Source organism: Heloderma suspectum, chromosome 2 (assembly GCF_057233095.1).
Source record: "Heloderma suspectum isolate Gila_16-S chromosome 2, 16-S_ref, whole genome shotgun sequence".
NCBI classification, from domain to species: domain Eukaryota; kingdom Metazoa; phylum Chordata; class Lepidosauria; order Squamata; family Helodermatidae; genus Heloderma; species Heloderma suspectum.
This window is the reverse complement of record NC_139459.1, coordinates 344,531,491-344,544,731: the sequence shown is the minus strand read 5'-3', so window position 1 is coordinate 344,544,731 and position 13,241 is coordinate 344,531,491. Positions and strand designations below refer to the sequence as shown.

General features: G+C 47.4%; 1 protein-coding gene across 1 annotated transcript in view; it reads left to right on the top strand.

Moving 5' to 3' along the window:
* LOC146355319 (C-type lectin domain family 2 member D-like) overlaps positions 1–13,241 on the top strand; it is a 38,916-nt gene that overhangs the window by 5,232 nt on the left and 20,443 nt on the right. Inside the window, exon 2 of the mRNA XM_084840855.1 lies at positions 4,737–4,925. Coding sequence (XP_084696981.1) covers positions 4,847–4,925 — 79 coding nt within the window. The 5' untranslated portion in view covers positions 4,737–4,846. The remainder of the gene's footprint in view (positions 1–4,736; positions 4,926–13,241) is intronic.

Sequence of the window (13,241 nt, the reverse complement as noted above, 5' to 3'; positions counted from 1 at the left end):
CACCAAAGTGATCATTTCAATAAAAACATTATTTATACCATTATGACCATTTCTAGCCTGGCTCAACCACCAAGTTTGGTGAGTGACTTTTATGATCCTCCTCAGGCATTTGGCTGAACACACGTGGGCACAAAGTGGGACAGACGCTAGCCCCACCCCCCATGCATGGTCTTCACCCCTTGGTCCTCACCCCGGGCTTCCCACATGGAGCAGGAAGATCTGAAGCCAGGGGCATACTAAGTGCATTAGAATCCTCCCTAGGTCTGGGAACCCAGATAGTGCTTAGCATCAGTGTGGGAAGGCTGGAGGTGATGTGAGCAGGCTGTTAGGGTTGGGGCTACCATGTGCACTTCTATGCCCCCTCCTCACTTACTTCTCAGAGTAAACCAATGGTGGCCATCCTTTCTGGCCTGGTGGCCGGCCCATCCCTGTTCAAGCTAGCTTTGAGTCCATTCCTCCCTCTCAATGAGATCATCCCCTGGAGAGGGTCCAGTTCCCCAGGCTGCAGAAACAGGCAGCAGCCCTTTCCACTGTGCAAGGAGAGGACAACCAACCTCGGGGGCAGTCTGTGTGTCCTCTTCCCCTTTATTGCTTGGAAGGGTGGCCACTTACGGATTGCAAAAAAGAGGAAATGCATCATTCCAATCTATCTAAGTATAGATGGAAATTTAGAAAGAATTATTACAATTTAAATTGAAATATAGTACATCTCATCACAGTGTGGAGGAATGTAGCCAGGTGACCTGAGTGCCTCCCGGTTCAGTCTCCTGTCCAGGCGCTAACTGTTGATGAGCAACTGTTCTTAGGGTTCTTTATCTTTAAACTGAACTGGACCTTCCAATAGGGGACACCCGCAAATGGATGGTTGTTCTCTGTAAAAGAGGACATAGGGCAACCCTACAGGTGAGGCTGGCTCAGGTGCGGTGCCTGGAATACTGCTTCCGGCAAGAGCAGTGCTGCCCCGGAGCAACCTGTCTGGAACGCAGCACTGCTCGAGCCAGAGGCTGTCAAGATTCCCTTTGCCCCTGCTGAAAACTTCAAAATCAAAAGCCAAATCAAAACACAGACAAAAGGCTTCAGTCCACAGCTTTTAATCCACTTACTTCATTGGGTCATACAGATGCAAATTGTCAGTGACTCACAGTCTACAAAAGAAACGCCTTCAGGGAGTTCAAAAGAAAGCTACGAAAGTTGCCCACCATTTGAAGAAAAGGTGGGCTACTATCCTAACTTAAGGGGTGGGTTGGGGATCTCCCTCTCTCTCGTGAGGCCTCTAAGCGCAGGTGTTCATGCCGGGCCAATCGGGCAGACCATCTAAGCTCCGCCCCTGCCATCTCTCTGTTGGCTCTGCGTCTGCACCTGGCATCTAAGAATTCAGGCTCTCCAAGCCCCACCTCTCCCTGTTCGCTATCTCTCTTGGGGGGGGGGGTGAAGAGGGGCCCTCTCCATCCAGTAGGGCCTTTGAAGCCTGAGGAGTCTGTGTCTCCATCTCTGGATGAGCCTGGGAAACTTCTTCCCCCATGTCTTGCAATTTTTCTTCAGAATCTGAGCTACTGTGCCACTCCCTGTGCTCAGAGGCAACCCTGACATCGGCTGACCTCAGGGCACTACTTCTGTGCTGGAGGCAGCTCAGACTGCCTAGGACTACAGGTAGGGGTGCCCTGGAAGGGGAAGCACAGTATTCACCCATATTTAGTTATTTACTGATATTTATGAATTGCTTCCGTTAAGAGCAACAACGTTTCTTGTGGCACCTATTTCTTCTGGCAGAAGCTTTCGTGGACACTATCCACATCATCAAATGCATAACATCATGCATCTGATAAAGTGGACAGTGTCCACGAAAGCTTCTGCCGGAAGAAATGTCATAGTCTTTAAGGTACTACAAGACTCTGTTGTTTTTTGCTGTTACAGATCAACACGGCTAGCCCTCTGCCCATTGTTACATTAAAAAGAAATTTTGAAGTGATACAGAAATGATACAGTATAAACCCATAATAAAATACTGTATAAAAACTTAGGAGAGACAGTAGTGTGACAATAGCATGACAGGGAAGACAAGGAGTATCTCTACAACCAGCCTAACATCCTGCATTTAAAACAGGGCTTTCTGCTTCCATTTAAATGCAGAATCACAGTGACTCCCTTTTTCACGTGCTTCCTTTCCCCCCTCCCCTTCTCCCCCCTCCCCATATCTGAGTCTTTAATTATCTTTCACTCATCTTGCTCCTCTTCTTGCCGCTTATCCTCTTTTCACAGAGGGATCTCAAGTGGAACACAGCAGGGTAATCTGATAGCTCATTATCTGCGATATATTTAAAAATGGAACAAAGGTCATTTAGTGCAGGAGACGCCTTGGAGAATCACGGCATCATCTAAAGAGCCTGCAAACTTCCATGAGTGAGCAATCTCAATCACAGGATAAAAGCTCCTTGTGAAGAAGCCCAAGATCTCTGTTCTGGGAAATCTTGTTCGAACAAGTAAGGTTTCGGTAAGCACCGAAAACTCCGAAGGAGTGGTGTCTACCTAATTTCTACTGGTAGGGAGTTCCAGAGGGTAGGCACCGTGATATGAAAGGCCCTATTCTGAACCATTACAGACCTGACCTCTGATATCTTAGGCACCCCAAGGAGGGTGTCTTTTCATGAGTGCAGCAACTGAAAAGGCAGGTAGGGGGGTCAGGTGATCTCTTAAGTCTTGAGTTGTTTACGGATTTGTAAACAAGTATCTAAACCTGAAGCCCAGCCCAGCAGTGTACCGGCAGCCAGTGCAGTTCCCTCAGCATAGGTGTAACATGCTGGCAATAAGTTGCTTCCGTTGCCAACCTGGCTGTGGCATTCTGCACCAACTGCAGCTTCCAGACCAATCTGAAGGGCAGCCCCACCTAAAGCGCATTGCAGTAATCCAGTTTTGATGTCATCAATGCATGGACCACTGTGGCAAAGCTGTCCCTGCAATGCAGCTCCAGTCAAAAACAGTATGCAAGATCAGTCGCCACCTTCATCTTCTTAAAATGTGGGATCCCCCTTTAACCAAACACGCATGTGAAGACTTGCTTCTTAATACGTTTGTGACATATTTCAGCCTTCCCCAACCTGGTGCCCCCAGATGTTTTGGACTTCAACTCCCCTCTTCGCCAGCCAGGAATGCTGGGTGGTGTGGTCCAAATCATCTAGGGCACCAGGGAAGGCTGATATATTTCTGTGGTAGTCATGCTGTTGCTGCAGGCCACCTCAAACTAGGCTGCAAAACACCAGACCCACCAGCTGAAGTCCAATGCGCAAGGTGCTGTTCCTTAGCTGCCTCTAGAGATGTGGGAGAGATTCACAGCGGCATCATATGAGTTCAGATTTCTGTTGTTGTTGTTGTTTAGTTGTTAAGTCGTGTCCAACTCTTCGTGACCCCATGGACCATAGCACGCCAGGCCTTCCTGTCCTCTGCTCTCTCCCGGAGTGTGTCAGATTTCTGTAGGGATGTGCGAAAGTCACTTACCTTTTCGAAGGGGTGATTGGCGGTGGGGGGAGGCACTCCCCCTGAAAACCTTCTCCGGCTGGCTCCGCTCCACGGCAACTCCACGGAGCTGCCAGCTGGGTGCATTCGCAGGTGTGCAGAGCCTGCGGACGCAAATGGCGGCGGCTACAGAGGCCACCATTTGCGTTCCTGTTTTTTTGCCGTGATAGGCTAAGTAAATATTTACGTAGCCTATCATGGCAAAAAAACAGGGGCGCAAATGGTGTAGCAGCCACGATTTGCTCCCCTGTCTTTCGCCATGATAGGCTACGTAAATATTTATGTAGCCTATCATGGCAAAAAAACAGGAATGAAAATGGCAGCCACCGTACCTGCCGCCATTTGCGTTCCCTTTTCACTTACTGTCGCCACCTTACTTACTGCGTAAGTATTTACCTAGCCTATCACACCAAAAATGGGGAAGCGAATGGCGGCCGCAGACGCGGCCGCCATTAGCAAAGCAGCATGAACGGCACCAGGTAAGTGCTCTGTTTCGCACGTCTTTCGCAGGGGGGGCTTCGTTCCACCACGGATTTTGGGGGGCCAAATGCACTGGCATTCGGCCTCACTGAGATCCATGGCAGAATCCTCTGACATCCCTAGATTTCTGGGAATCCAACCCACGGATTCTGCAGCGAACCAGCTTTTCCCAAGTCACACAGATTCCGCAGACTTGTGGGCCAGTTTTTTTTTACTTTCTGAAATTTTATGCACATTTAGTCATAGAAAAATACATAAAATAAAAAACTGACCAAACTTATGCATTTCCCCCATGGGCTAATGCATGAAAATGCATGGGGGTGGGATTTATGCATTTTGGGGGATTTGTGCATTTTCACAAGTGCTAATTCAAATGCAAATTTGTGCACATCTGGGAAAGTGGAAAAATCCGATTCCTCCAATGGGCGGACAATGGAATAAAAGGCACCTGACAATCCTCAAAATGCATACAGAATGGATGTTACAAAATCCATACATCCCTAGCTGCCACATCTTGAAACGGCGAGAAGCCCAAAGACCTGCGTGATGACACTGCAAGGGGTCTGTGGCATTTCTGCATTTAGTGTTGGGGGGGTGTTTCTAATGTTGGTGTTTCTAATTCTCAAATTTGGGTCCAATATCTGAAAATGAGGGCGCGGGTTGCTGATATCGGCACCAGTTTGCCAACCCAGTTACTCTGAGTATCTCAGCCTGAGCTCCTCTGATTGCTTCATTTCCCATTTCAGACGCCCCAAGACCAGGAGCTCTTCATGCAGCTGGAGCTGATTCTGGAGTGCAGTTTTTCTTAGGTGTGTGGAAGAACTTACAGATTGCCCTCCATCTTGATAGAAGAAAGATGGCATCCGGAGAGGCTAGAGATGAAACTTCAAATCTCCAGCAGCCTAATGGGAACCCAGGGACAAGCCCAGAGTCAGGTAACTGCAGCTTCACTATCTGGGAGCAAGTGGCAGGGAGACAAGGGATTTAAAGTAATCAGGTCAGGTGTCAGCCGTGAGCTGGACGGCACTGTACCAACTCCATCTGATACGGTGGCTGCGCCCCTTCCTTCCCGACCATCTGCTCCCATCGGTGGTACATGCCCTGGGCTCCTCTCATCTAGACTACTGTAATGCGCTCTACGTGGAGTTACCCTTGAAGACGGTTCGGAAGCTGCAGCTGGTACAGAACGCGGCGGCTCGCCTGATTAAAGGCAGCCGCTGGCGAGATCACATCACTCTGGTGCTGAAGGTGTTGCACTGGCTACCAGTTGTTTTCCGGGCCAAATTCAAGGTGTTGGTTTTGACCTTTAAAACCCTATATGGTTTAGGGATGGACGGAACACCTACCTTCTGCTCCATTCTGTTTCCGCTGAGAGGGGGAGGCGCTCCATCCCTCCCCCTGGAATCATCGACTGTGGGGAGGCGCTCTGTTCCTCCCCCCAGGAATCCTCGATGGCCAGCTCCACTCCGCGGGGATTCCACGGAGCCACTGGCCGGCTACGCCAGCAGCCGGACATCTGGCCGCTGGGTAGCAGGGACGCAAATGGTGGCTGCCACAGCCGCTGCCGTTTGCGTCCCTGTATTCAGCTATGATAGGCTACGTAAATCTTTACATAGCCTATCACATGTGGGTTTTTAAAAAAAACAACGAATACGCAAATGGCGGCGGCATTCCTTATTTTTGGCCGTCTTAGTCTACGTCAATATTTACATAGGCTAAAACGGCGAGTCAAAAAGGAATGCAAATAGCGCCCACTACGCTATTTGCGTTCCCCTTTATTTTCGCCGTCTTAGTCTACGTAAATATTGACGTAGACTAAGATGGCCAAAAATAAGGAACGCAAATGGCGGCGGCCGTAGCCGCCGCCATATGTGTACGCGTGTGGTTTTTTTAACCTAGTCCCAGACGTGATAGGCTACGTAAGTCTTTACATAGCCTATCACGTCCACGTCCATGTAAAAAAAAATATATACACAGACTGCAAATGGCGGCGGTGGCAGCCAGTCGGAAGACCAGCTGCCACCGCTGCTGAAGTCACCGCTGGAGCCGCCGCCATCCGAAACATCCGCCCCAGGTAAGTCTGGTCCCGGGGGGGATCCGCGGGGGGCGGGGGCGGCAGGCCATCCCGCCACAGATTTCAGGGTGCCGAATGCACTGGCATTTGACCTCACCGAGATCCTTGGTTGAATTCTCTGACATCCCTAATATGGTTCCGGCCCAGACTATCTTAAGGAGCGCCTCCAGCAACACCAGACAGGCCGCTTAACAAGATCAGCCTCAGATGGCCTTCGCTATGTCCCATCAGCCAGGATAGCTAGACTGGTGGGGACAAGGGACAGGGCCTTTTCTGTGGTGGCCCCCACTCTGTGGAACTCCCTCACTAGGGAACTCTGCCATTCCCCCTCTTAAAAACGTGGTTGTTCAGGCAGGCATTTGAGGTGGGTTAGGGTATTTTAGAAAATGTTTTTATTGTATAATGTTATTGTTTTAATCTGTTTTATTATATACTTTGTACATCGCCCAGAGTGGCTGGGTGACCGGCCAGATGGGTGATTAATAAATTTAAAATAATAATAATAATAATAATAATAATAATAATAATTTAAAGTAACCAGCAGCTGCCAGAGCAAAAACGTGGGTGTCAAGCAAGACCGCTCCTAGAGATACCAGCTGTGTTTAGGAGTACCTGGGTGCCCTTTGCTTTCAGGTTTTGTGTGCCAGTAATCCCTTCTTTGGAGAACAGTCTGCAGCATCTGCTTGGTGGTGTACCTGACCAGGGCTCTGCATCTGGGTTTTGCTATGGAGGAGTCCGTGCTCACTGAAGAGGCACTAACGTTCCTACAGTAAGCACTGACTCCTGTTGAAAGGCAGGCCAGTGGGCCTATGTGTAAGTCAGACCTGTTGTCAGGGAGGCCTCCCATCCTATTCTTTTCAGAGCAAAGCACAAGAGGCTGCCAATCTTCCATGCACATGAATCCTTTGTGGAGAGGGAGGGTCCAGGCCTTTTTCCTCAGCTGGACTGGCTTGCAAAGGAGGGCTCCAGCCTGGTGGGATGAATGATACACCGTGCTGGCTTTCTTTTCTGCCAGAGGAGGATCTCCCTGTGAATGTGAGGTGTCCAGGCTTCCACCTGACCCAGAAGGCAGCAGCCCTCCTGTTTGCAAATAGCTTCATTGCTGCTAATGTTCCTCAAGATGCCTGGCCAGACATCTTGAAGAATGGTACAGGGGAATTATTAAAGAAGTGCTCAGTTTGCCAGGGAAACAATCCTGAACAGAGAAGCCCTAGTGAAAGGCACTGCTGGGATGAGGCACTGAACTAGAGTCCACCTGTTCCTGAGGTCCATTCAGGAGAAGAACAAGAGTTGCTAAGGCACCTCAGGGCACCATTCCTGTCTCTCATTCCTTCCACATATTTTGAAAAAGAAAGAAAATAATCCATGCTCTCAGCACCAGGCACCCATGGACAGTTGAAGGGGCCTCAGAGCAAAGAACAGTCCTCTGTTGGAAGACGTGTCCAGTCCAAGTCTGGTTTCAAGTCAAAGGACCGCAAGAATGGAGACCAGGGCAGGGGCTTGATGGTCTTGAAGGGGCCCATCCACAGTTAGCACCTGGACAGCAGACTGAGCAGGCACACCGGTCAGTCTTTTCCACTGTGCTAAGGTGTGTTGTATTTCTCTTGAAATCATAGTTAATATTTCTAAATTTGTACCTATACATATAAATTTGCATATGCACATTGGTGTCCTCTTTTGTCCTCTTTTTTGGTGACGCATAGGTGGCCACCCTACATGTTTCTGAATCTGGGGAGAGGACATGGAGGCTTCCAGCACTCCTGTGACAGCCTATGGAGCTCACCAGCCCATCAGAGGAAGAGGAAATGGATGCTGGGGCTCCAAGGAACCCCGACACTTCTCCAGAGAGCACAGATTTGGGAACAGAGGGTGGTCTGCTTAGTAGACCGTATTTATGCATTGGGAGCCATAGAGAGATGAATTTCACAGAACGCAGAGGAGGAGAATGTAATCCCAGAAATGGCTCAGTCGCCAGACATTGACAAATAAGGGGTATTGCATCAATGCTCAAAATGTGAGAAAAGAAGAAAAGGGCCTTTTTTTTTTTTGCAGTGTGGGAAGGAAGCAAGGTGGCGTCATTTCGTATTAGTCCAGTGACGCAGCCTCATCATTATGCTGAGCATTTTAGAGATTGATTTGCTTACAACATTGTATACTGCCCAATTAGCAAGGTCCCCTGGGTGATGAACAATAAAAGTGAGTGGTGGAAATAAATACATCAAAGTGACACCCAGGTTAAAAACAGTCAAATGGGTTGATTGGTGGGTAGAGGTCTGGTGTGCCTCAGATCATGCCCAGCCAGCATGGCCATTCTACATGCTGGCTGGGGTTGATGGGACTTGGAATCCATCATCTCTGGAGGGTGCCAGGTTGGGGCAGGCTATCTGGTGGAATTGTGTGTGTGGGGGGAAATCTTCTGTATTTTACATAGCTAAGGGCGCAATCCTATGCTTGTTTAGACAGAGAAAAGGCCTACAACCCCCAGCATGCTGGGACTTGTAGGTCTTTTCTCTGTCTAAATATGCATAGGATTGCACCCTAAATGAGGGACTTACACAAACTTTGGAGCCTCTGCACATTGGAAGACCTGTGGGTGTAACATGTCCCACATCTCTTGCTTTTGTTCCTGCCTCACATCTGATGAGAAAAACATGGAAGAGTTAAAGAGCTAAATCTCCCACCAATTATTTTAACTGTGTGACACCCATGTTATCTACAGTTACAAAGGCCTCACAACACTCCTGCTGAAATCAAGGGTTGCTGCAGGCGCAGTTACCAACCCTGCATTCTGCTAGGACAAAAATCTTTGATCTAAGTGGAAAAAAGAATAAAATTCCAGCACCATAAATGTTTCTAGTATGTAAAATGTCTTCACCTCAAAGCATACAATGTTAAAATCAGGAGGGTGGTGGGGATGAAACACATGCCTTCTAGGATTTCATTTGAAATCTCTTCTTCCACTGCAGAGGCCATGAAGAACAACTTTGGGGGAATTTTCTTAGGGATGAATGAATAACCCATACAGTGACAGTAAATTTTAAATACTGTAGTACAGAACCTGCTACAGCCCCAGGGCTCCAGTGAAGGTGAAGCAATATGCTCAGATACAAATACAAAATTATTACCCATTAAGTCGGGGTAGGCAAACTAGTGCCCTACAGATGTTTTGGACTACAGATCAGGTATTAAAGGAGACGTAGTCCAAAAAAACTTGGGGGGTGGGGGGACAGGTTGCCTACACCAGCTTTACAAATATCCCTAACGCAACCGCCAAGCAAATACTATTTCTAAAATAAATAAATTGCCAGCAGTCTTTTTGTTTTTTTATTTTAAAAGGCATTTAGCAGAAATTCATGTTTGTTTATTTTATTAAAAGAATTTTACAAAACAATCTTATAGTCCCTGGGAGAGTGTCCCAGGGACCATAGGATATTTTGGATTCCCCCTCCTGAGGCCGTACACATTCCTACGACCTCGGAAGGAGGACTCTGACATAGGATCCCGCCTCCCGCGCCCAGCCAGTTCCTCTTGCAGCCATTGCAGAAAGAACTCCACTGGTTTCTTTCACCTTGGATGACCCCAAAGGGGTTGAAAAGAGGGCATTCCAGTGGGTGGGGAAGGGAGTGGGAGAGGAGAGGCCATGATCCACAACAGAGTTCTATGGCCTCTCTGTCGCCTATCCCTGCCCACCACTGGTAAGTGACTTAGATGGGCTCAGAGGCTGTGTGACCTTAAACCAGGTTTTTTCCTGCATTGTTTTCTGAGGACTGCATTCCCTTGGGGGTAATGTGTCAGGTGGATGCAGCCTGGCCAGAGCCAAAAGTGGGTGCCCCCTTCTCTCTCTGCCACCCCCTTCTCTCAGTTGAATAGATACAGGATGGCAGCCTAACAGTGTAATCCTATACATGGGGCAATCTACATTACAACTTTAAACTGGTTTCAAACCGGTTTATCTAAAGGGATCCTGCAGTTTCATGAGGGTACTGAGAATTCTTTGCTAGAGACCCCTGCCCCCTGCCCAAGCGGCCCCTCTTCCTAGAGCTACAATTCCCAGAATTCCTGTATTTGGTAGCCGTAAATGCTAAAAATAGGTTTAGAAACCAGCTTAAAGTTGTAATGTAGATTGCCCCATCATGTCTACTCAGAAGTAAGCCCCACTGAAAGCAACAAAAATTACTCCCACATGAATATAGCAGGGATAGGACATGTGTGGTCCTCCTGATGATACTGGACTATAAGTCCCATCATCACTCACCATTATATATGCTAGCTAGGGGTGATAGGAATTGCAGTCCAACAATGACTGGGTTTGCACGACACAGCAACCCATCGTGGGTAAGTAGTCACGGTGGGTTGTCGTGTTGTCCAAACGCAGACCACTTCCCACAGGGTGGCTTATTTGGGGGCAACAAGCCACCATGACAACCCACGGCTTGTTTTGGGGGTTGTTCGACCCACGATGGGTCGGTGGGTTGTCTGAACCAGGCAGAGCCAACCCATCGTGAGTTGCAGCTATTGGATACAGAGCCACTTTTCCTGACTGCACCTGCCCACACCACCTCGAGCATCTGACGCCACTGGCTGCACCTCCAGCAGGGCCCAAATGGCACTTTGGAGGGGCTGCCACTCGTTGTCCAAGCCCCTTTTATTTTTTCAGCCCCCAACGTTTGGGCAAATGTGTTCACATTTTTATTATTATTATTTTCCAGTCATTCAGAGTTGCACCAATGCACACTTATGGCTGTCCAATACGTGTAGCCTTTCCTTGTCAGTGCCCCCCCCCCCCGCGCCGCCCTTTTGTGGTTCCCAGTCGCAGTAACTGCGGCAGTTACTCTCCTACCTACGGAGGAGACTGAGGCTTGGCTCTCTGTGAGTCAATATCCTGAGTCCTGGCTCTGGCTGCATACACCAGCCATGTGATGTAGATGTTGTGCTCTGATAGGGCCGTGCATTCTCAAGGCCGCCCATAATGGCCTGAGGAAGGCTGAGGGTTGCTCTCTCTCCCTCATTGGCTCGGGCTTGCAAGAGACAATGAGGCTTTGGGACAGCCATGTCACAGTAGCAGCCTTTACAGTCTAAATACGATTCAGCTATTTTTGATATGTACATCATTTTTCGTGTTTTACAGGGGAAAATATTGCTAGCATCGGAATTTTCTCAGAGACCCTTGTTCTTATCAGATGGAACACCCATTTGGGAAACACTGCAATAACTCAATGTGATGACATCACATAAGAAGAGAAAGCAAATCCATATATCCAAGTTTTCTACAAGACAAAAGTGCTGTCAAAAGCCAATTAGCATTTTTTTTAAACATTAGGTGTTTTCCTCTATAATGGCATCTTTTTTATTTCTGTCTATATACATTACAGGGTGCTGCTGCTGCTGCATTTATGTATTCATTTGTTACATTGAGCTCAAGGTGACATACATGATCCTCCTCTCTCCATTTTATTCTCACAATAATAACCCTGTGAAGGAGTTGGTGACTGGCCCGAAGTCACCCAGTGAACTTCATGGCTGAGTGGGGATTTGAACCCAGGTCTCCCGTCTCCCGACTCTAACCACTACCCCACACTCTTGCTTACTAGACATACTTATGTGGGAGTAAGGCCCATTGATTTCCATGGCGCTTTCTTCCGAATACGCATCTCTAATGTCGCCAGCAGCAATTAAGATAACATCCCTACTGGAAAAGCCCAGAGACACATGTTGTAGACTGCAGAATTGTGCAGCATTTCAGCCTTAACCTAGCATGCCTACTTCCACAACAGGTAGCCTGCCACATTCAAAAAGTCTGTAAGGGAAGCATGAATACAACCTCCTTCCCCTGTGCTCTGAGAGGTACACTGCCCTCTCAACATGAAGGCTCTAGTTTAATGATCCTACCCAACGACTGCTAAGACATACACCATCCTCCTCACAAATTCATTCGACATTTGTCAAATGGGCACTGATGTTGTAAATTTGCTTCGTAAGATAATCTGCCATCTTGGGATTCTTCAGGAGACTCATGAGCAGATCAACAGAATACTTTCTGGTTAGTGTTAAGAAAATAGGAAGAGCCATGCAGGATCTGACCAAAGGCCTGTCTAGTCCAGCATTTCTGTTTGCACAGTGGCCAACCAGCTGTCCCAACAGGACGCCCACAAGCAGGACATGAGTGAGACAGCACCCTCCTGCTTGTGTTCTCCAGCAACTGGCATTGAGAAGCATACTGCTTCTGAAACTGGAGGGAATATATAGCCAATTAGCCATCATGATCAGCAGCCACGGATAGCTTTACTCCACATGAATTTGTCTAATCCCTTTCTAAAGCAGTCTGAGTGGACAACCCCCAATATTTTATTTTATTTTCATTAATTAATTAATTACATTTCTAATCTACCCAATAACTAATGTTCTCTGGGCGGATTATGAACAGTTAAAAAACCAAAATGCCATATAACAGTTAAAATATAAAACAATACATGTATGTAAAAGAATAAAATACAATATAATGCAAAAGAATAAACAGCACAGGAGTTAATAAAACAGCCAGAATAACCTAGAACTAGGTCTCCAAAATGCCTAGGAGGAAAGAAAGGTCTTTGTCTGGTGAAAAGATAACATAGGTGCCAGCTGAGCCTCTTTGGGGAGTGTATTCCATAAGTGGGGCACCATCATAGAGAAGGCATGTTGTACCCTTTCCTCATAGGGATGTTGGCCATCACCATTCACAAGAATGCTGAATATTAACTGGAAATTCTGATGAATGTTTCTGGAATGGAAACGTTTTTCTCCAACTTCTTTATTTAAAAAAAGACTGGATAATACTGAAAGTGTAACTGTGGCTGCCATTTGACTACTGACAGCCAAGAGACTGATCAGCTGTGATGAGGTGTGATTTTTTTCTCTATAGGGTAAACAGTGGAAACCAATTACTAATTATGATACATCTTAAAAAGAAGGCAGATCTCAGAAATAAAGAAAGTGCTTATTTACATGTAGAAGAAATATGCCCACGTGCCTCAGAGCTCCAGTAATTCCCCCCAACCTTCCATGTTAGTCCTATTATAGCCCCACAGGCCCTATAGCCCATGGGAAGCAGAAAGTAGATCAGGATCTACAGGTAGATTGCTGGAAAATTTGTAGGCCAGCAAAGGTTCTGTCTCTCAAGTTTTTAATTATAGTAACA